The following is a 24,513-nucleotide window of genomic DNA, read 5'->3' as shown; positions in this document are numbered from 1 at the left end:
GTGCAGCAGCAGAGGCGGGTTTTCTGCTCTCTGCTTTGACCAGCTGGGATGACAGCATGCAGGATTACTACCTTTAAGTAGCAGGGAAGTGCACAAATACGTGCCCTCCAGCTGCCCTCCAGGTCCAGCCTCCCGCGGTGCTGGTGCTGAGGACTGTGTGCAGCTCCACAGCCCCGAGCTGCCACCGTGCCCCCGGCTGCTGGGGGCACTGCTGCCAGTGCCCCACAACGAGCACCTTCCCTGTGCCCTGCCCTGCTCCTTTCCCTGCAGCTACAGCTCACAGACTTGTCTCATGCCGAGTACAAAGTCTCTCTGAGCTCTGCAATGGTCAACAGAGACAGCTAATGCCCTGACCTGACCTTCGTAAGCACCTTACTCCTTCTGTCCTAGCCCACTGTCAGCCCCGCATTAAGGAGGGCAAGGCTGCCAACAGTAACCCGGAGCTTACTGCTGTCCTCTGGGGAATGCGCCCTACTGGGAACAAGAAGGAACGCAGGCAGGGTATGTCCTGTGGGCGTCCAAACCCCTATACAAGAAGCAGGGATAATCTCAGTTTCAAAGAATCTGAAATCTTCGTTACTTAAAGCAGAAATGCCTGGCAGTTCTCATGAGCACCTTTCAAAACATAACAGCACCTAGCGTGACCCTAGTGGCTTCTCCAGCTTTCATGCAAGTCTGTTTGCCCATACTGGGTGCATTTGTTGCTGCAGAGTCCCGCAGCAAAAAAAAGGATCTTTTCCTTCCTTTTTTTCCTTCCTTCCTTCCTTCCTTCCTTCCTTCCTTCCTTCCTTCCTTCCTTCCTTCCTTCCTTCCTTCCTTCCTTCCTTCCTTCCATTCACATTTTTTCACCTTCTACATGTATCTGTATAGCCTTTTTGCATTTCTTGGAGAGAAGGGCCAAATGGGACAGGCCTCAATACTCTGGGTTGAGACACTTAGAGTGACCTGACATCACAAAAAAGGCTACAGAGCCCTGAATCCTAACAACACGCATTTTCAGTTGATAAGCTGTCAAGCATTTAATGTCAGGAGTATCTGCAGCATTTTTAGAGTGCCAGCCAGGACGCAGCACGAGGTGTTCAGCTGCAGATCCCAGGCCAGGCCCCACCTGCCCTCCCCAGCAGCCGGCCCCAGCCACGCTGCTTTAGGCCCAGAGGCCCCTTCTGCTCCCTGCTGCTCCCAACCCACCCACTGGGTGCCCACAGCAGCTGCAGATGATGAGTGTGGGAGCAGCACACCGTAAGGATTTGCAGGAAACACGTGGCCAAATAGGGCCTAACAGGTCTCAATTAGGATGTGGATTTCAGCCAGCCAGGCATAGCATCAATTCCGCAGCTACTCAAGTGGTAGCTGGGTTTGCCTTCAGGAAGCCAAGGGCGGCACGAGCCAAAAATGCAAGCCCTGAGTAATGCTGCTCACCATAACCGCTTGCACGGGTCCAGCTCTAGGGGTATGGTTCTCCTTCTGCTAGCTGGTGCCCTCAGACAAGCTGCCAAGTACCTGTCACTGCATACAGGCGGCATGGAGGGCAGTGAAACAGCACGATTTTCATAGGAACCTGCAGAACAATGGGGGGAATTTCCTTTTCTTATAAAAACCTTACTTGTCTGCTGAGCAGAAGATGTGGAAATGTGCTTCCAGTCATCAAAAGAGAGCACGAAAAGACCTATCTGTGCATGGATCTGGACTGCCTCCTGTACACCTGTGATTCACAGGTAATATACAATTAATATCTTCTTCTTTTCCTGAAGAAAGTCGTGATGTTATCCTTCCTAGAGTGAAGTGAAAGAAATGCCAGCACTTGAGGTTTGTTAGACTGCAAAAATAATTGCCACACTTATTTTAAAGTCAATACCAGGTGCACGCTGACTCCCTTTTCATCAGGCAGAGATAAGCTCAGCATAAATCTCCATTAGGGATGTCTTGCACATCCCTAAATTCCCAACTCTGGCAGTTGTTCCAGTCAGCACTCCTGTTGCAGCTCCGAGCTGGCAAAAACAACAATCTCCACCGCTGCAATTTGTTCTGTATCTTTCATCTCAGCCACACCTGGGAGCTAATGAAAGAGTGATGTCTCGCCCATACTTATATTCTCTTTCATCACCAGCGGCAAAGTGCCCTGCAAGGATATATAGCTCTGCTGGCAATGCTCAGAGCCTCGCTGTAGCTCCAGCTGCCTCTGAAAGGTAAGAGCTAGCACCGGCTGCAGCAGAGGCAGAAAGCAGCCCGTGCTGCCGTACTGCACGGTCCCTGAAGGCATTTGCCTCTGTTTTCCCTGGGCTCTCTGCAGGGCTGGCCACAGAAGCGGGTGGCACAGCCACAAGGGACAACTCCAAGACCAAATTCACACCAAATTGCAGCAAAGCAGCAAACTGCCTCTGCTGACCCGACTGCTGAGGTGGTCATGAAGCAGAGATGAGAATCACATGGATATTAGAGCTCTTGAAGTAATTTATTTCCAACATAAACTAGCAGAAAGTTTAACTACAGCAGCACAATAGCGCTGCTAGAATAGAGCAGTGTGTGAACTTTGTCCCTCTGAAAGACATGTAATTGTCAAAGATACAAGGTGAGAACCAGGGTTTTTCAGGATGACTTTTAAGACCTGCTGCTACCATGCTGCTACGTACCTCAGCTCCTCGAAGTTTCCTGACAGGGTCTCAAATGGGTTAACAAACACCACCTCTATACTGGTTGCAATTCTATCTGCTCTGCTCTGGGGTGAGGACTTGGACCAAAGGAAGAGTGTGAAAGTGAAACGAACTGGCAAGGGATTTACAGGGGCTTGGTGCAGCTGCTTGCTTTTAAGGAGCTGCCTTGAAAGCATCGCTTGCAGTGCTAAACCACTTTTCTGTACATATCATGAATGAACATCAACCTCCAGTTTTCTGTTTGCCTAAGAGTAATAGTTTGAATATGAACAGCTTTTCAGCTGACAGATTTAAGACATTTACATTTACCGTCAATGGGGGATAAAACATTTCTATAACGAAATGAAGAAGGTTGGCAAGTACAAAAAATAAAAACCAAGGAATACAAGCTGTCCGTGGATACATTTCAGAATTCTTGTCTAATTTTAACCTGATCATCAGCAATAACAGTCCAGAAACTTCTGTCAACTTAAACCAGCAACACAAAAATCCTTATCAATTTTAAGATGCAGCTTGGTAAGTCTGTGAAAGTGACTTGTAAAAGTTGTTTGCAACAGCAGGCTGGACACAAGGAAATCCCTTCCAATCTTACATTCATGGGGCTATCATGTACTACCTGCACCTACATCACGTTGAGCAGTAGCTATCTCACATACCCAAAGAGAGAGAATCTGTATTCTACTTTAAAGATTGATACTTACAGTTAAAGACCGTGCATAAAAATCCCCTGTGGGACCTGTCATGTAGCACACAGTCCAGCCTCCAAACTGACCAGAGCCAGGTTTGGGTTTGGGGACCCCCTGCCCTTTACCCCTGCAGGCTCTGCACAGGCTGGGCTGGGACATCACTTGCACATTTACTTCCCATCGCCTTCCCCCTGCCAAACCTTACTGCCAACAGCAATGAAACTGTATCTGCTCACACACAGTATAGGTGCTCCTGAACTGGGAGAAAAAGAAAAAAAAAAAAAAAAAACACTCAGATCTCAGAATAATTAGTATGTAGACATGGAAATTCTTAATAACATGCTAACTATTGTTGGAGAGAGAATTTGTGGGAGTTTTCTAGCTCCCTGTCAGCACTGCATATCTGCTGGTTGGCATTGTCTAAAAGACAAAAAAGTTTAAAGCCTTTCTGCAAACCAGCTAATTTTGTATTCAGTAAGTCAGCTAGAAGTAGAACCAAACCGAAAACTTCTGCTATTTCATGTGCTATGGAAACAAGAAACCTGTCAATCTGCAACTACCTATTCTACATGCATTTGAGGTAACTTTTACTGCAGTAGAGCCCAGAGGATCAGGGATCTACCGCCTGTGTTTGTCCAGGAAAGATGGACATAATTTATTTTTTATTTCAGTCTCAAGTATAAAATGCCAAAATATAACTCAAATTGACGTCAAGGTGCATGTTAAACTGCATTACTGTCTAATGAAAGCTATAAACCTTTCTCCTCAAATAGCTTCTCACAGGAATATCAACAAGAAGAAATAAAAATATTCACTGTGTCCATCTGTAAATTCCGAAGTGATTTCTTAAGTGATCTCATATATTCTTCCCATAGAAATTCTTCTACAGTTGAAATATTCCTTGCTTGAGCCCTAAGAAAGCTACTTGTTTTAACAACTTACACTAGTTTTGTATTTTTTGGCACAAACGAAACAGTCACTTTCATAATTAGAAAGAATTTATCTGATGAACTACTTTAGCTTGAAGGTTTGTTGAGAGTACTTAATCCGTAACTTTTGTACTTTCATATGCTGATGCTTACTCATGAAAACCAAAGAAAACATTTTAAAATCCTCAGCATAGCAAGACACCTAGATGTACTCATGTGCTTAGCACTACGTGCATCATGTTATCGCATTCAGTGGGATTCCCCAAAGCCATACGCAGCTTAAGCACTTTGCTGTGTCAGGTTTGAAACTCTTGTGTTAATTAAGTGTGCTCTGAGCAGAATTAGTGGTTGCGACTGCCTACAGTGCTCGTGGCAGCCACTGGGCCCTTTACGCTTGGACTCACAACGATTAAAATGGAACGAACAGCAAGAGAGCATTTTTAATCCCTGCAGCAAAGACAGACTCCACGCAGACCACGGCGATACAGGCAAAGGGAAAGTTTAGATCCCCCAGTGTAGGAAGATCGAGCGGGGCAAGCGAAGCATTGGCAACTCTGCCTCTTTGCCAGAAGGTAATAGCTGAATGGGCCGTGCAGCTTGTTCCTCCCAAATGTAAACTGCAGTACATCTCTGATTTCACCAGCGTGCCAGGTGGCAAACCAGGGCAGTTAAAGAGCAGATATATGTATGACTCAACACATTGTTGCTATATTTATCTCAGGCACTAAAAGAGAGGTAAAAATTCTTTCCTATCTCCGCTGACAGCCTCAGTGTGAGTGTTTCACTAGTGGGGAAAAGGATCTGTGAGGACTGATTACATGCTGCAGCTGTAATTTAAATTACCCAGAACAACTAGTAATTATTTACCAGAGAAAATAATCACCACAGAACAGTTATTCTCCATCTCCTCGTCTTTACATCACCATCAGGTATTTTTTGGAAGATCTCCATTATCCAGAAACAGTTATTCAGTTTCATAGGGGTGTTAAGTGTGGGAAAGAGAAGCTCAGACTATTTAATCTACTTCCTTTTGGATTAAAATTCGTGACGTATAAATTGCATTTTAAGTACGTGCTGGCACAAAGAATATGGTCTTAGAAAAACTCTAATACTGATCACTTACACAACATTACCGTGATGATACAGGAACACTGAGCGTTCTCTCTTTTATGTACTCTCATGGAATTTCTTAAATCCCAGCTGGAGAAAAATATGTCTTGTCTTCTGTCTAGTTTTACTTCAGGCACTACCGGTCTGACATTTTACTTTCAGGTTCCAGTAACATCAGTATTGAGATCAGAGATATTAAAACTTAGAAAATCTGACATGTTCTGTCAAATTATAAAGAAAGTATCTGAGAGCAAATGGAAGAACAGACAGACTGAATTAAGTAGCAAGAAAAAAAAATGAAAGAAATAGAATGATAGAAAAAGGATACAAACAAATATGTAAAAGAGAAAGATGAAGCAAACTGTCTAATGTAATCAGATGGATATAAAAAAACATTCAACAATGCTGAAAGCACAAATGTAGGGACATAAATTCATGCATAAAACATACAGCTCCAGACAGTATGGGCATGGTGTTAACACACGCACAAGCAAGATTTTATTCATGAGAACTATGTAAGTTAGGGAGTAACACTCATGTGAGCAATGTTATGCACAAGAGGTTGCAGCATTTGACCTTTCACTTTTTTTTTTTTTCTTGTGTACATCTTGTACATCTGTAAAACATTTAAGCAGACATTTTAACTCTGAAGAAGACAAAGCTTGAAACTAATAGGACCTAAGGGAAACCTTTACCATGAAAGTTGGTGAAACTGCAGTTCTACGATGAACCAAGAGGAATACCCTAAAGACTAATTAGTTGAAAATACAACTAATGTTATTGTTTGGTTTGAGACATCATAAAGTAAAACCTGCAGTTTGTGTATATGTGGAATGCTTGTCAGAAGCAAGCGTGATCAGTGCGTGAATCCAGAACTTGGGATCCTAATTAACCCTCAAACTGCTACCTGCAAGAAGACTAATAGCAATTCTGAAATGGATATGAGCATCTTACTTTTATGGGATTGCTTCTGCAGTTTAATGAGACACTGACTGTTAGTTTGCCTCAATCACATTTATAATAACGAGACTTCTTTATAATTGCCTTCATAAAGCAATAAGCAACTGGTCTGCCTACTAACAGAGTGAGATTCTGACGAGTGCCTGAAGGTAAGCTAGGTGCCTCGTCCTTGCATTATCCGTGTGGCATGGGTCATTGTCCTCATTCTGCAGAGAGGAAGCCAAACCCTGGTATGTCACTTTCCCATGATCTATTGGGAAGTCTGGAAAGGCTGGTAACTGAGTTTTGGGGTCACAGCTATTTAGGATGACAGCATAATATTCCTCTAGATGATTACATCTTATGCTCTATCGGGAATATTGTTTTACAGGATGTTAGAACACTTTTAAGTAAATAAAAAAAAAAAAAGTCAACAAAAGAGTCTGTCTTTACAAATATAGTACTTCAATTTCTTTAAAAGTATTTTTGAACTATAAAAAATACATTAAAGGCCATTAATCAAGCAATCAAAAAGCCATCTTCTTACTCCAGGAGTTTCTGTCCATGGATTAACAAAATGGTGCAAGAGCTCAATATCGTATGTACAGCTGCCCAAAATATGTATGAAGGCAGAAGTTCCCAGCCCTGTTACCCTGCCAGAAGGCCAGACTCCCTCCTCTCAGATGGCTCAGCAGACTTCTAGACTCTTAGCCTATAATCTCTAGCTACCTCTGCCAGCACCGTGCCTCAGCTTCTTTTGTAACGCTGGAAGGATGCTAAAAATATGCATTTCCAAGACAAAACATACGTGAAAAACAATACAAAAGAGATAACATAGTTAGAACCGACCTCATTGAAGGGGCATCGGTCTTAACTCTTAATTTATCCAGTGTATCTATATTGCAAAGCATGTCGTAGAGATACTTCTACCAAGCTCAACTCACTCGTTCAGCATTATCCACAGTGCCTTACACAGGACTTTCCTACAGAGAGCACTGCCTTTACTAATTGATGTGAAATAATCCATTATTTACAATATTTTGAATGCAGCACTCAGAATCCCTGCGGTATTACGCCTCGCACGGTTTGTGGCAGGGAGGGATCAAGGCATCCCCAACACCCTTTTTCAGACAGCGTGCTCTTCTCGCCGCCACACTCAGCCCCCCCAGGAGGCATCACCTTTACCCCACAAACCCAGGCTCTGGCAGCACAACGCGCCTGCCTCTATAAATAAGCCCCGGTGCCAGCGGCGGCACAGGTTCTGCCTTCCCCTGGCAGCGGGGCTGTGCCGCCCGCCCGCCCTTACCCTCGCCGTTCCCCTCCTGCTCCGCCATGGCAGCGCCCCCCCGCCGTCGCCATGGCGACCCGTGCCGCAGCGGCCCTCTCGCCATGGCTGCCCCGGGCGGGACGGGGACGGGCGGCCCCCGGGGAGCGGCGGCTGAGGAGGGCCGCGGCCGCCGCCCCGGTGTCGGCTGCCAGGCGCGGCCATCTCGCCTCCCCCAGCCCTGGCGAGCAGTTGCGGCCTTCATGGAGGCTGCTCAGAGCAAAGTGAAAAAAAGTACGGCTGATCCGCGTGTCACAGCTCCGATATTGCACTGCCTGTTTTGAAGGGCAGCCAGCCACAGCCCCAGGCACTGACACCCCAAAACATCCATCGCACCCCAAACTTGGAGCCTGGGCGTGCAGGCTGCAACTGGCCCGCGGCCACCAGGAACCCCACACCCGTGGTCCCCACCATCCCAAGCAGGGTTTCGGGCATCGCTCCTGCCATGCAAGGTGGCAGAAAACAGAAAGCAGCACCAAAACCTACACCAGGCTTGAGCAGGTGCTCACGCTGCTGTCCTGGCAGGGAGGCCGTGGGCCAGCCCCAGCACTCTGCCATTTCACAACGCTCCTTTCTTGCTCGTTTTCCCAGCAACTGCAGAGATTTCTGTGTATCTGGGCTTTGCAAAGTGAAAGAACATTTTATTCTAAATACCATCGCTCTGAAACAGCTAAAATATTCTCAGTGATATTAAATAAAACTTCGCAGTTTAAATATAGCTGTGTATTTTAGCAGACGTATTTGCAATGCATGGTTCTTCCAACTCTGAAACAACTATGAAAGTAGAAAAAAATACAAATATGAACGTTCCAACAAGATGCAGCCATACACTCACAGAAATCTGGGGAGGAAATTCCTAGAACTAGAATGTCCTCACCACAGCAGGTGCTTGCATGTCAGATGTTAAAATTTTGTAAAACCTATTTGGATAATGCCTCCTCACACACTCACATCCACCTCTTGAACAGACAGCTTCGAGGTGTTCAGTATTAATGTAGGACTAGAATAATACAAATAAAAATTAAAATAAAATAAAAATAGGGCTTCTTTTCTCTAAAAAATCACTTACTTTTTTAACAAGATTTGTTATTTGCAGGAAATAGCAATCCTCAATGCCTTCAGTGCCTTTCAGCCACTTATTTCTGTGTTTTTATTGAACATAGCTCAGAGTAAAGAGGATATAATAGATACCCAAGAGAACTTGCAATTACTCAGTGGGGAAAACGCATGATTATACTCTCTAACAAAGCTGATCACTCCAAATGGTTATCTATAGACTTTAACAGTTTATTAAAGTAACCATATATTTCAAAGTATGTGTTTGATGACATGAGTAGCACGGATTTGTTTCCTCTCAAGCAGATAACAGAAGTTTTGGTGAGAACAACACAGAAGCCAAATGTAGAGAATGTAGCAGCTGAAGGAAAGGCACTTATTTTTCAGTTTGCAGTCCCATTTCTTATTCCCTCAACACCTCTACACACAAAACCTTCATCTTTTATGGTTGTAGATCTATTGTAGTTGATCAGCAGTATGTTTGAAACCAAACAGAAGTACAAAATACATTGTTTCTTATTACTTCCCTCTCCAACTCTAAATGTGAAATTTCATGTTCTTCAGTATTGCACCCAAGCATTATACTTCTTATGTCATTTTCCAGATCACCTGACTCATCATAGGACATTTAGAGCTCTTCTACAAATGTCAAGTTAATTCAAAGTGTTTACCAGATTCCCCTAATAAATGCTTTAAAAAATACTTTTACAGTCATTTAGGTTTTCATGCCAAACCCATACCCCAGAACAACATTCAGCTTTAGAATACATACAGACATTGCTTATTGTGTAAATTTATTGAGAGTCTTCATAGAATCATAGAATGGCTTGGGTTGGAATGAGCCTCAAAGATCATCTAGTTACAACCCACCTGCCATAGGCAGGAATGCCACCCACTAGATCAGGTTGCTCAAGGGCTCATCTAACCTGGCCTTGAACATCTCCAGGGATGCGACATCCACAGCTCCTTTGGGCAGCCTGTTCCAGTGCCTCACCACCCTCTGAGTCAAGAATTTCCTCTTAACCTCTAATCTAAATCTCCCCTCTTTTAGTTTAGACACATTCCCCCTTGTCCTGTCATTTATCTGATTTAGCAAAGAGCAATCCTGTGTTTTTACAGTAGTTTTTGGCTTGATGTGAGTTGTCACAAATGTGAAGTGGTAAGGCAGTCATTCCACTCAGGACACTTAAGTTTTAACATCTTCCCAGCAATTTCACCAGGGCTTCGACTTGGCTTTCCTCACCAGACTTCCATATTTCATATATACTTATCTCAGTTTCCTCCAAGACTGATTGGAACAAAAACAGGGTGTAAAAGCCGGAAAGAAAAGGGAAATTGTGAAGTACGCAACAGATATGTCATGGTGCATTCACCACGGTATGTCCTATTGTAGCAGCTGACTCAGACCCTTATTCTCTGCTACAATAGCTCCTTTGGGAGAGCTTTATTCCAAACATATAAAAGTACTAGTCAAATCCTGGAATTTTATACTTGGTAAGTTTGACACCCCTAGCCTAGCTGCAAAATCTTTTGTCCCTTACAGCTATTACTAATTTCAGCAAACAGTATTTCACACTCAGCCTATGCTGTTGGGGTTCCACTCAGGACAATTACTGTAAGTCCAAGTGCTTTGTCTGTATCGCATGTTCCAGCCCAGAATTTCCTTTTGTTTTGAATAGCTTGCAGCCAAATGTCAGCACCTGTTTCCCTTTCTTCCCCCCAATTCCTGACATACAAGGTTTTGATGTCTTGTCTGTCTCCAGAAGCAGAACAAAATATGGAATGAGAAAGCACTTCAAAATGAGAACTCACCACTTTAAAATTTCCTGGCAACGTATCTTGAAAAATCTATGTAGGAAAAAAATGTTAACAATTATAATGCAGATCAAATATTGGACCTGAACCACATGACTGTTTCCCTTCTAACTTAATGCACAGACATCTCAAACCAAGGGTATGAGTGGGCTGAAACAACTAATCGCATTTTGGCACAGGCAAGTACAAAAGGAAACCCAGAACTACTAATTCAACAGCTTGAAATATCAGCTGCTGCATGCAAGATCTTTAAAGAGCTCCTCTGAAGAGAACATACCCTTTTAAACTTGTAATTTTTCATTTTAAAAATGTCAAAAAATATCTCAGGGAAAAATACGGAAGGCACCAGCATTGCTGATACAAAGCCTGAAGCCACTGACGTCTAACAGCGGTAAGGTACCCTTGCCTCTGCGCCTAATTGCATCGCATACATTTCTCTCAGCTATCAGGGTCTTATCACACGTTTTGTGTATTTTCCATGCATATGTTCAGAAATTTTGCTCAGCACAAAAAACAGCTCTAAAATGGGAGAAGTGATATAATAAAGTAGTTCAAGGAGGAATAGTAACATCTCGTGAAGGACCGTTCCCCCATGGTTTCGGGATTGCAGTGTTTGGACACATCTTTGCTCCGACCAGTTGCTGAAGACTTTAAGTATGGAACTCCCTCTGTGGGTTCTTTGGGACTGAAAAACTGAAAATACAAGTAAGTGTATTAATTTTTCCATCGGAGAGAAAGTAAAGTAATAGCTATGGTTCTGTGACGGGAGTCTACCTTTAACTCCTCTGCAGCTGAAAGGGCGCAGCCCTACCAATCAGAAGGTGTTTCTGTGTTGCAGAACCATTTTTCACCAAGTGCATATTGCATAGCTGTTCCACTCTTTCTCTGGGATCAGCTGCTGATTTGAGTGACTCAGAAACAGCTTCTTCAAAACAGAGTATTATCTAAACATATCTGTTGACCTAAACGATATACAGCAAGCAGATAAAAATAAGAAAAAGACTCCATCATACCTTGCCTCAGCTGTGTCCTTCCTTCAAATTTTGGGTAAATTACATTAGGAGCAGCTACCTTGTTCCTTGACGCGTGGTAGGGGACACAGCTTCTCTTTTGGCTTGTTTGCCTTGTTACCGCAGACCTTGATCCTTGGACCAGATGACAAGAAGTCTAAGAGAGTGGTAGAGCCAGACAAAAAGCATCCCATTAATGGTTCTACCATTGACTTCTTCCAGATTGCTGGCATTTTCTTATTAACCTTTTCTGTCATCTTACTGTTTTCTTTTTGAAAAAGAAAAATCTTCCTCCTCTGACCTACAGAACAGCAAAAAGCACATAAATTGACAAGAAAGTTCCTTTAATTCTTCATACAGGTAACAAACAAGTACTTACACCCTGAAGCCCAAAAGCTGATCCCTTAAATATTGTATCAGATGGTGTATTTCCATGGGACACAAGGAGTTCATTGATGCTGAAAAGGAAGAATCCAGCTGTTCCTTCAGTTCTTGGCCTTCCTTCACTACTGCCAGCCACACATCCTCCTCCTACCTTGTACTAGCTGAGCCATTCATTGAGAGAAGACATGAGTCACCGAAGTAGTAGAAAAACAATCCATCAAAACGTGAATAGGCTTCTGCCATGTTAAGAAATTTGGCAAAGGGTCTGTCAAGCATCTGAGGTGGCCCAGGCAGGAAGTTGTACCACGCAATTAGAAGTGAGGAAGAAATAGGGATGAAGGCAGCAAAGGTGAGATGCTGGTTTAGAGGTTGTAAGCTCAGTTATTTGCTGAGTCTGTAAGGAAAACTCAGAAGGGAAAAATAGGCTCTAAGTCTGCTGGTAATGGCAGCATCTGAAATCCTTCTCAGTCCATTGGAACTGCCCTGGTAAATACCGCTTGTTGCTTATATACAGCTATGATCCCATGGATCTTTAGATGCTCCTGTCCTGTTACAAGAAAGTTGCATTTGGGGAAAAGTGGCCAAATATACGTTAAAAAGAATTACTAGGAAAAGAGTAGCACTTCTTCCCCTCAGCAAGATTCCTCAATGTCACGGAACTAATGACAGTGCTTAGCCTTTGGGACAATGTTTGAAGAGTTGCAGCAGAAAAAAGCTCTCACTTCTACATGCAAGTGCCAGGTTGCTGTTCCCCATCCCACCCAGGCACAGAAACGGCCCTAGAGATCCACATATTTTAACCTTCAGACTTTATTACAATTAATTATATCTAGAAATGAAGCCAGGATCCCTGAGAACACTGTGGCAGGAACAAAACACAATAATCCATCTGCCTAGCAACACAGGTTGCCATGAGTACTTCTCCCCATGCTCCATGCTCAGCGGTGGCTCGCCATTGAACACCAAGCCAAGTTCAAGGGCCCGGTGCTGATAAAGAAAGCCTGCTTCCTCCAGCGGAGACCTTGGTTTCCATACCCAAGGCACCTGCATTCCCCTACAAGGTGCCAGGCAGTGGCGTGACTTTCACAGGTGAGGGAGGCAGGACTTTCAGAGCAGCAAGTCTTCATCGGTGGAACCACAGGAGATGAAAGAGATGGCGTTGGCAGCCCCTGAGGAACACAAACTCTGTTTTTCCTTTCTTTGTTTCTTTAGAAAAAGTCCTTCACACCTTTCAATACCATTCCAAAACATCCCCAGATAAAATACTATTAAATCACTGAATTAACCTACTTAGGAAGAAAAATCCACGACTGGTACTGAATATTTGAATATATGGAAATACTCTTCAATGCTAGCTCAGGCAGTCCTTGAACCAAAAAACATTTATAGGAGGCTGAGAGAGAATATTCAAGCACCTGCTTTAGGTCACAGTAGGAGAGAAGATACTCAAAGAGATGGACCTTTGATCTGACCTACAAGGCTTGGCTTTGTGTTCTTAAAAGTGAGAAGTGCTCATTAATTGTAATTTAATATTTAAGGGTGGCCCTTTAATAACATAGTGCTTTAGAAGCTGTGTAAAAGCAGAGATATATGACAGAAATAGACAAAACCATAGGTCTCAGACTGACATTTGGACAATCGCAATTGAATGAGAATATTGAACACTGGAATTATGTTTGTAGTACCAATATCATGAATCTAGCCTTTAAAAAAAGAGCTCTTTTTTTTGTTGTTGTTATATGATAACATTCAAGTTAAGGATGCAAAGAAAGGCCACAGCTTGAGTTAATAGGCCTAAAGTACATTTTGGAAAGCCATCAGCCACGACACAGCTTTGAGAGGAAGAAGTAAGGTTATACATCTGCGTGATCATATATGGCACTTAATCAATTGGGATGAGGAATGATTTTTAATACTCAGTAAAATCGTCCTAGTATATGAGTAGTAAAACTACTTTCTTTTAGATCTTCAGTTAAGATGATTTAGACAGGGAAATATTGCTGTACTCACCAGGTTATTAATAATCAAACCCAAAATTAATCTGGTTATAAGAAAACCCATTGATTTAAGCATTTAAAATTTTTCTGTTTTTCTTTTTTTTTTTCAGAATGCAAGTTTTCATTTATTAAAAAACAAGTCTAGACCATCTGCTTGTGAAGATGATGTTTTGAGAATTTATGTAGCATTATCATTTTAAATCTACAGTAAGAAAGTAATGGAGAAAATCATAACAAGTCCCAGTAACTTAAATGTGTTTAAGATTTCACTTCACATAAACTACCTGTTTATGCTAACTTAGAATTTAAGTGGGAATATGGTTGAAGTCTGTGGGATTGTACTTAATTTGATTCACAATTTATTCATCTCCACTGACACAAATAGCACAGGATTAAAGCTAATTTTATAACATAAGCTTCATCTCAGTGCTCATTCATCTCAGTGTTTGTCTTTTTTTTATTATTATTATTATTTAAAGGGCTGATTGCATGGCTAGCTTTTTTTTTTTTTCTTTCCAAGTTTTCCAGGTTCCCAATATTTTCTTTTCCTTAAAAATAAGCTTTAAATTTGCAGAGCTTAAATTCATTTCCATATTTAAATAATGTTAAATCCAATCTAACTAGACATACTGCACAGACTATGTTTTGTAAACTTTACTATATAGACTCACAATTGTAATATGAAAGTCAGTTTGAGTTAAAAATAAACTTTAATGCTGTAAGAGGGGGGGGGAAAGAACTAAGACACTTCCAATGAATATTATCTCTACCTTTAGGATAAGAAAGAAATTGAACTCCTATTTGATTCCCTCATGAGGAATAGAGGAGTTTGATGCACTGTGGCCAAAAGATAGATAACTGTATTAATGGAAATCTAATCTGTGCTCAGAGACTTTGCATGCTGGCTGTGAATGTAAAATATTCATAACACAATAGACTGTTATACTGTCAAAAGCTGAAGTTCAGCCAATTTTACCAGGAAGAGTTGACATTTTGCTGTATTCTTCATTCTAGGGAACAGGAAAACGGTTCTTCCACTTTCAAATTTTGTCGTTGTAGCTATTTAGATATATCATAAGTCTAGAATTGGAAAGCATTTGTCTACTGAGCCACTTAGAGACAGTAACTCAAGACGAGAGGAGTAACAAATACATAGGATTGGCCAGGGGCTTTCAGTGGCACTGTGCAAGGACAAGCAGTGGCATCACCTACTTCTGGATTGCCTTGCTTGCCATGTTCCTGGGCATGGCCATGACAGGATCTGAGCAGGAAACTGATTCAGGTGAAAAATACCCTTTTTTGCTGTTGTGGTAGCTAGGCCAGTGAAGCAGAAGGAGCAGCATAAGACTAGGGCTGAGGGAACTCCTACTTGCCACCAAGCACCAGCATGGGATTTTGGACACAATCCTCCATCAGGAAGGTGGAAGCAATTTTTGGGCCACTGCTGATTTGCTTTCTTCTCACTCAGGTACATGCCATTCTGAACTGGCTTCAGTCATGCTCCGTTCATGTGGAGGCCCATGAGGAAGCAAAACTGGGGCTTGAAAGGCGAAGCATCATCATTTATTAGACTAGATGACAAAGCTAGGAAAAAAAAGAAGAAAAAAAAGTCTGGTTTTAGACATATGAACCCCTTTTCAGCTTTGAAATATATTTTGCACCCCTTGAACAGAATATGGTAGCAATTGCTTTCAAACCAATTTAGCTTTATTATGTTAAAGGATTCAGATGATTGAAGGGAAAAGTCTAGTTGTACCTGCAAGGTGCAGGACATTAGCCTTGTGGGACAGAAAGACAAGCAGTTATCACCCACAAAGGCCTAAGGAGTGGTGAAAACTGCAACATAATAAACTGATTCTACTAGATATGGCAGATAGATGCAGATAAAGAAGATTTAACAGGAAGAGGGACTTAAAGATCCTGATTAAGACATTTAAATTGTCTTAGGATTGGACATTCAGTGCTGCATCACTTAAGTATTTATGGGGTAGAGCAATGAACCACACCAGGGAAATGACGAACAACCTGAAAAATAACCCAGGAAAAACAAATAGACAACAAAATAGTAATGGGTTATTTCGCCACGAGATGAGTTCTCGGTTGCTGAATAGCCATATAAATACTTGCACAGAGTAATGCAGGGAGTGACAACTGCTTAAGCCGCTGTTGCTGAATAGACACAGCAATCATTGGTGAGTATGACTGCATTGCAAAGGTAAATATTTGCAATATTAGGATAGCTGTGATCAACTACCCTCTCACTTAAGGAAGTTATGACTAAGATTATGCATGACAGTGAAAAGGGACTACTAATATATATACGTCTTAACTGCAAGTTCAGCTGCTAACTGAACTTTACAAAGTGGAAATACAAGTTTAATAACCCATCTTAAACTGAGGATCAGTAAATGGTAGATTGGTTATCTTGTCCAGTTTTATGTCATTAGCACCGTTATTTACCATCGGGAATAGGATAACTGCAAATACACCTAACAGTGGTATCACTTACAGTGTCAGACAGTTATTTGCTCTGAATTGCTTACTGAAGTGTATGATTTAATCAGAACATGTATTTTCTCTGTTTTATACATACTTCATGATACAGCAGCATTCATTGGCGTTGCTGTATACTTCATCACCACCTTGAGAGGTACAGTTACTGTCAGCTTAGATTAGCTCAGCCAAGCGCAGAGTCTCAGAGGGAAGGTAGTTCTTTAAACCACAGGGACTGGAAGCCCAAAGACCAAACTCGCTGTAGTGATTTGAGGCAACACTTGGTGACCTTACCTTCCTCCGCCAGCTGCCATCTTCCCCTCTGTAACAGCAGAACCAGATAGCAACGGGTGTGGATGCCCCGGGTGCATCTCTTTCTGCCTCCTTTCACCTCACCCTGGCTGTTCAGCACAGCACAGCACATTTGATCCTTTAAATTGATAAACTAAGCTGTGACCCGGGGAATGATCACACATCTTGTTTTGTCACTTCTCAAGTGCTGCAGCTGCTGGGACAAGGTCTTGAACTACTGTAGCTGCACTAGACAGATCCTGTCAGTTAAATTATTAAGTGAAGTTTCTCTGTTAGCAGACCTCAGCTGTGACCCTGGATAAGTCTTTTAACACACATTTTTCTAACACTAACACATGTAAGTGATTTTTCACCTCTAATTAGTTACAGGATTAAGACCAAAGCTCCAAAAGATTGTAATTTCTTACCTGAAAAGTGGTATCATATATTTCAATTGCATGTAGGCTGAGTAAGTAGTGTTAGTGTTGTATATTTTATAGTATCTTTAAGATAGCATTTGTGCCTCTCTCTCTACCCTCTTTGCAAGTAGCGTGTCTCTTTAGATATAGTGTGGAACATACGGGATATGTTGAAGGTACATGATCGAAGAGAGAACTAAAATTCAGTATTAAAGAGGTGAGGCTGAGGTTAGCTTGTAGTCACAGAAATAAGTAAAAGTAGAGCAGACAGCAAGAAGGGAGGCGTGTGGGAGGAATGTGGGATCTAGGGCAGATGGCATACCCAAGTGCCAAGCTTTTTGAAAAGGATCTCATTTTGTGTCCTCTGTGCCTCTGTAAAGATCCAGAGATGATCCTGAAAGCAGACACACCCCTGGCACCCGCCCTGTGGCGGCACCACCACTTCTCCATTTGCCTACAGTGCAATGTTTGCACGCTGCTTCAGACTGCACAAAGACGTAGACAAGGCCGTGACAGCCAGGTCACAAGACACTAATGGGCCATCGTGTTGATCTCTAACCTGACACCAGCAAGTTTAACAAGGTCAAACAGCAAGGTGGTGCAGTAACATGTCCTCCCTTTTGACTGACAGTAAAATATACACAGCCTTGGTCTCACTAGGAAGCCGCCATGGCTAGGCAGCTGATCTGTGAAACTTTCCAAAATGGCTACCAGAAATCTGACAGGATGCTCACAAACTGATCCCGTAGCCATGGAGATCCACAATTCTTCTGATCTAAAATTTTAGAAGCCTGAGTCTCTTGTTCTCCTAAACAATCCTAGCAGACAAAATCTTCAGCACATTTTCAAAAGTCCAGTTTCCAGAGGTGACTGAAGGGACCTCCTCAGGTAAATGTTACAGTCCCAGGCAGGGCTATGAGAGGTTTTCTGTCTTTGTAGGATTACTTCGCTTCAGCCGTAGAAGGAAGGAGATGCTTTTTAGGGCTCTGTTTTTAACACTTTCCGACTTATATTCATTGCCATAAAATATGAATGCATAAAGTTATCAGCCTAGAGCTATTGGCTTCCCTATAGATTTGAGAAACGAGAAACACAGAGAATCTATGATTCCAGGCTTTGGAATAACTAAATACCCATCTCTTTTTTTCAGGAATTACGAAGGGGAAAATTAAAAAAAAAAAAAAGGCAGCTCCATAAATTCACAGATCACTCAAAGCTCCAGGCCTGGCATTTGGATCTGCATAAGACATGGTTGGTTATGAAAAAGCCACTGCCATCAGCAGCAACCCAATGGCTCTTGATTTTGGGAAGATGGCTTCTTTGAACATTTTAAAGAATTCTTTTGTCCATCCTCCCAACAACATCCTTCAATAATCTGGTGGATTGCAGCACATAAGGGTTGATTTTATTTTAAGCATAAGGTTTCACAGATGAACCTGGCTTGTAAGACTGCTTTTTGTCAACTCAGTGATCGCAAGTAATTGCATGGAATTAATCACTTCTATTGTCACTTGGAAATCAAGAATAAAAGTGCTAATATCTGGAAGCTGGAGAGAGAGCATATGCGTTATCTATTAAGAAAGACAGATAATATGTACTGGGAAGAGAAAAGATCTGTGAGGTAACTGTTAGAAGAAGAATTAGAATGAAACCTAAATGAGAGGATTTCAAAATAGAACAAAACAAAGAACAGAAGTGAGAAAATAGTCAAATTCTTGAAAACAGAAAGCAGAAGCATCAGAAAACAAAAGGATGAAAGAAAAACTGAATACAGATAATCGGATAGAAAAGTTGTATTTGTTAGCATGATATAAAAGCAGCTTTAAGTTTTCGGAAAAAAAAAAAAAAGTGATCCAAAATGTCAGCAGACCTAAATGGCTAATCAAAAAATCCCAGTCTTGAGGCACATATTCATACTCAAATCCCAGCCATGAAGCATATATATGTATGCTTAGCTTTACCTCACACAAGTAACACCAGTGAGTTCAGCAGTAAGCTAGCTCCACCAGTGTAAATCACACTTCTCCCTCTTTCCACCCCCAGTTTCAGCAAATGCAGCCACAGTAAAGACTAGAGGAAAAAAAAAAAAAAAAAAAAAAAAAAAAAAAAAAAGACAAGAAGACAGAACTCAAATGCAATTTCCAATTCAGATAAAACATCAGACTGTTAAAAACACTAAAAGAAAATACTTTTCCTTTATATTTCAAATGTGGTTCCAAATGTACCTGAAAGGTAAAATGGGGGAAGCTAATATACTGTTACCCAGTTTTAAATGTTTTTATTTTAAAATGTAGGCTGTTAGTATTTTAAGACATCTTGGTGCCCTGCAACAAGCAACCTAATTGCTAATTGAAATACTGTATTCTGCAAAATTATTTTTCTTAAGGACTTCGCTGATTTTTGTTATTTTCTAGAATAACTAAATCTCTTAACAGATTCTACAAGTAGTGGTAATAAATCAGTTTAACAAACTTGACCAAAGAAGCAAAGTGAATTTTATGTTTCAACACAACTGATTAAAATCCAGAATACACTCTGGAAGAGCACGTTGTTTACCACTGGTATTTATTCAGTGTTTTTTTGGGCTTTCTTTCATTCAGATGTGCTCTGGACGTTACCCAAGCATGAGGCTGCCAACAGTGGGTTCAGCCAGGCTCCTCACTGCTCCGTCACCCCTCCTGCTTCAGCCCATGCAGGGTGGGCTGCCTCACCACCTGGGCTTCATGCGCTTCCTTCCCACCCTCAGCCTGCAAGCCAGAGCCTCCCTGTAAAGGCACAGCCCTCCTACCTCCCCACCTACCCAACCAATTCTCTCCTGTCGTGCCTCAGACTTTCTATAACTTTGGCTCAGAGGTGGCTTTGGCCTCCCAGGCACCTGGCAGACCAGGCCCAATGTGCTTCCTGCTGTGGTTGATGAGCTTACACCAGCCCTTTGCCCCTGAAGGGTTTCAGCTAGCTGTCTTGCACAGGGAAGTGCTCTGTCCCCAGCTGCACCAGCACAAGTTTCCATTGTGGTGCCCATCACATCGGCTCCCAGTTCCAACCCGGAGGACTCTTTGTGTAGGTGGATGTGTGGGGGAGGAGGAAGGCATGGCAGAAGGAGGAGTATCTTCAGTGTTATACAGGTTTCACCTCTGTGTATCCAAGTGGGCTTCTGTGGATGTTACAGCAAAAAAGGTGAAAAGGGAAGGAGGACCCATGTCCATTCGCTTCGCTCTCTGGCTGTCAGTTTGGGATTTATCTGGGGTAGGGCTCTCCAAAGCAGCCCGTGCTCACTTGGAAGCGGGCTGAGATCTTCACCTCATTGCAAGGGGGCTGCCACACACTGCAATCCACTGCAAGTACACAACAGGTGCCAGCCAGGCATCTCAACATCCCAGCAAAGTGGAATTCTATACAAGTGTGATAAACCTAACGTATTTGGAGTATACGAAACTACTTAAAATACAAGTGGGGGAGGGAATATAGAGTAATTTATAAACTAGTAGGGAAGAAATACATATTAAAAAAAAAAGGGGAAATGTGAAAGAACAAAAGGAAATGTTACCAGAAAGATCTCCTGGTAATAAAAGTTGTTCAAATAAACAATAGACCAAATTCCCTACATCTGGTTTCTGATTTATTGCTGGTTGCTAAAGCATAGCATTAAGCGCAAACCCTGGTATTGTCCAGCCTATGAACTTGAACTAGGATTGCTAGATCTAGTTACTATGGAGTTAAAAAAAACCTGTTGGCTTTTTAGATGAGTCCAGATTCTCCCTACCATGAGAGAGAAGAAACAGAAGATAAAGGAAAAAAGTTGGCTTTAAGCATTCATTTAAAGATTTGCCATCTGAACACTGGGCATTTGTATCATTTAAAGCTGATCAGTTATAACATTAATTATTTCTCCTGTAATAGCTTCAAGTCTTTAGTGTTTTGTTTTGGCTTGTAACTTTTAATTGCCTTTTATGCGCCAGTGCATTAGAATTTCAGAGTGCTGTCCATAGCTAGAGTATTTGAGCCTTTTCGATGTGAAATACATTGGCAATAAAAAAATAATCTTCTGGATTCTTTGTGGGCATTCAGATTCATCTCTGTTTTGAAAGTGCAAGAGCTATACTTGGAGCATATGTGTATTTTTCTTGCCTTTTTAACTATACTTTTAAGTTTTTGAGTTTGTAAATGTTATGATAGACAAGCAGGGTATTGTCACTTAGCAACAAGCTCTTATTTTATTACAGAAACACTGTCCTACATATGACAATAGGATTGCTAAGGCAGTTCCTTGTTATGACCAGCATGCTGTGCTCACCTCGCTTCTTATTTATTTGGTTTTATTTGTTTTAATGCTTCCTGTTGGTGATCTCTTACTTTGCTAGTAAGCGGAGAGGGAAGGCACAGGAGAAACAAGTGCAGATGCCTTATCTCATAGAGGAATTGCCAGGCGGTTCTTTTTTCTTTTGCATGAAAAGAGCTCATAAAATCCAGAATCTCATTTAGGCCCTGACCCCGTAATGAACTCAGCAGAGTCACGGGGCCCCGGGACATAGGAAAAGCCCTAAGATAAAGAGCCTCGGATTGTAAATACCGATAATCAGGGTGCTGCATGAAACACATAGGCCTGATATTATTTTAAAAACTGCTTTGTTTTATGATTGGTATCAGAAAAAAAAATTAACTGGAGAGTTTAGGAGCTCATTAACTATGGGATTAGCAACTTCACAGGACAAAGCTGCAGGAAAACTCTTTATGGCACCCTTCTCCCTGGCCTGCAGGGTGCTGTTTCTTTAAAGTAGCATGAGCTGATGGGAACCTGTGGGTTATAACACCTGCTGGAAGGGCTGCCTGCCTTCTGGCAGTGCGCTCCTAGGAGTGGCCCTAGACTATGGATGTGGAGCACCAAGGTTAAGTGACAGTGCTTTTGTTCTGGCGGGGGTGCGGCGATGTACGAGTGCTCTTTGGTCTGACAGAGGTAGCAGGGGGCTTGCTGCGGCTTCGAATGCTTTCCTAGGAAATTACCTGTAGCCATTTGGTAGCAGGCACTTCTGTTGCTTTGATGGAGAGTTTCTGTTGCTGCTAGTCTGTCATGTGAAATAATGCTGGTTTTCCTCCTCCTAAAAATAAAGATAGACAGAGCAGGTTTGCTCCAGCAGAGTAGGTTAAACAGTCTATGTAAAGTTGTCCTGATACAAAATGGCTTTCTTTCCAAGTAGCATTCTTCACTGAGGTAAACTTAATTGGATAGAGAGTAATTTCCTTTAAAAAAAAAAAAAAAAAAAAAAAAACAAAAAAAACAAAAAAAAACTCTCATTTCTTTATCCTATTTGACTTAAAGATGATATAGTATATAAATTCTTAAAATTACGTGCCACTAATGGTTGTGCTTTGCTTGCTCATACATAGTTAGGTATTTCTGTAGCTTCCTGAGCCAATGTATGTATGATTGGAGGAGAGTGGACAGAAAAAAGAAGTCTCTGTTTTCTTTTTTTCAGCAGTTATGCTGAGTATTTTTCCTATTCTTTTGTGCTGGCTTATTCTGGGCCTTAATGGCAATGTAGCTAGGTTTTAGGATGCTGCTTCCAAAGGTAAGAGTGAAAAGATGTGAGACCAAGACTGTGAGGGGGAAGCAATTTTGTACTTTCCATGTGTTTTTCTGATGCTTTTTACCCCAGCAGACCTTACCATTTTGTAGCACCAGCCTTGTGGGACTGTCAGAGAAGTGCCTGGACAGGGAAAACTTGACATCTAGCTATTCTTTTTACTTTGTTTTTGCCTTCCCCATCCCAAATGTACTGGATATGTTTCCTATGTAGGAATCAGTCCTGGGGAGAACTTGGAGGGACTGCCTCTAACATTATGTATGCCTTCTGAGGCTGTGGCACTTAAAGGAAAGAAACCAACAGCTTCAGGAAGAATAAAATCAAGCTTCCTGTTGTTGGGATATGTAAATCCATGAATGTGCAGTGCTTCAGCCCTGTGGCAAGCCCACACTACAGAAACGGCCATCTTGAAAGCATGCTAGCAGGGGACAGTGAATATTCAAAATTAGCTTGCTTACTCAGAACTGCCTATTGCAGATTTAATGTATGGGGTTGGACCACGGTAGTAACTTTTGTTAGCGTACAGTATTTTTTTAATCTGTAGGGTTTTCATGTTGGTTTGTTTAGCAAGACCTTACCCAATCTGTGAAAAGAATTTTTTGAACTGGGGCTGAGGGGAAATAGGCGGATGGCTTAATACCTCATGGTGCTCTGGTGCCACTGGTTCCTTTTTTATTATTTTTATTTTTGTCCAAAGCATCAGAAGATGGGGAAAAGAAATGTGTATTCAAAGAGTGAAATGATGATAGAAGTGTAGAATGCAGTGTGTGTACTGTAGAGCAGCCAAAATGTAAGGGAGGGATGGAGGAAGGGAAGGAAAACCCAAGAAGATAGTCACTGGGACATTAAATGTGGCTTTTTTCCTGTTTAAAACATAAATATTAAAAGGTTGATCAAAGAAGTTGCATTAGGCAAGAGCTGGTCTGTTGGCTGCCTGTTGAATTGCCCCACTTAGTTTGTGCCTGTGAGATCCTGTAGTTCTATGTAAATGTATTGACCGTGTATTTCTTCAGGTACACTGGAGCTGGCACTGAAGCCTGCTTTGGATTGTCTTAATAGTCCCTTAGAGAAAATTTTTGTTACTCTCTTGAAATAGTTGTTTCACACACTCAGGAAAACATTTGGAAGTTGGTTCACTATGCTACCTCCTCTTTCACAGTCTGCCCTCTATTCAGAGGGGTTTAGTTAATATAACTTTCCCAAGCTCATAGCCCTGTTCTAGTGTGTGTCTATATATGGTAGGTGTCTGATCTTTCTGAACTGAGTATTTGATGAATTAGATTGTATGTAACACCTGGTATCTACGCGACCAGTAAGCTTCCAAATGACCCAGAAGAAAGCCAAAATGATTCCTGTTCTTGATGTTGGAGGATACAGCCTCTTCTCCAAGGCCGGGCTTAGAAGTGGTATGAGCATCTGAATGCTCTGAGTTGAGAAACTATTCATCAGACTCCTGGTGTTTTGTTGTTTCTCTTTTTTTTAACCAAATGAAACTACTTCTTGAAAATGGGCAAAGGGGGATTCTTGTCTCTACAGGGTCACTGGGTTCTTGAACTTTGAAGGGTGACAGACATGGGCTTGGGTTAATTTGAGTGATGAAAATGCATCTGCTTTAGTCATTGTGAAGTGCTCCTGCTGACACTGAAGGGGAGGGAGTGCTTCCTCGTTATTTGTCACAAATGTACCCTTATTCCTTGTTTCACATCACTACTTCTCTTCCATTTTCAACCTTTTTGCTTCTTGCTAATTGCTGCTTTAGGGGATGAATGTGGAAAGCTAGCATATGTGGAAGGACTGCTGAGGGACCGAGGGTCAACTGGTGGTCCC

General features: G+C 41.9%; 1 protein-coding gene across 1 annotated transcript in view; it reads right to left on the bottom strand.

The window, feature by feature from the left end:
- The window catches only part of EFCAB2 (EF-hand calcium binding domain 2), a 31,743-nt gene extending 23,937 nt beyond the window's left edge, over positions 1–7,806 (bottom strand). The window contains exon 1 of the mRNA XM_068676369.1: positions 7,622–7,806. Coding sequence (XP_068532470.1) covers positions 7,622–7,706 — 85 coding nt within the window. The 5' untranslated portion in view covers positions 7,707–7,806. The remainder of the gene's footprint in view (positions 1–7,621) is intronic.
- Between the last annotated feature and the right edge of the window lie 16,707 nt (positions 7,807–24,513).

This window comes from Anas acuta, chromosome 3 (genome assembly GCF_963932015.1).
Source record: "Anas acuta chromosome 3, bAnaAcu1.1, whole genome shotgun sequence".
NCBI lineage: Eukaryota > Metazoa > Chordata > Aves > Anseriformes > Anatidae > Anas > Anas acuta.
The sequence above is the reverse complement of the archived record's forward strand: the minus strand, read 5'-3'. Positions and strand labels throughout refer to the sequence as shown.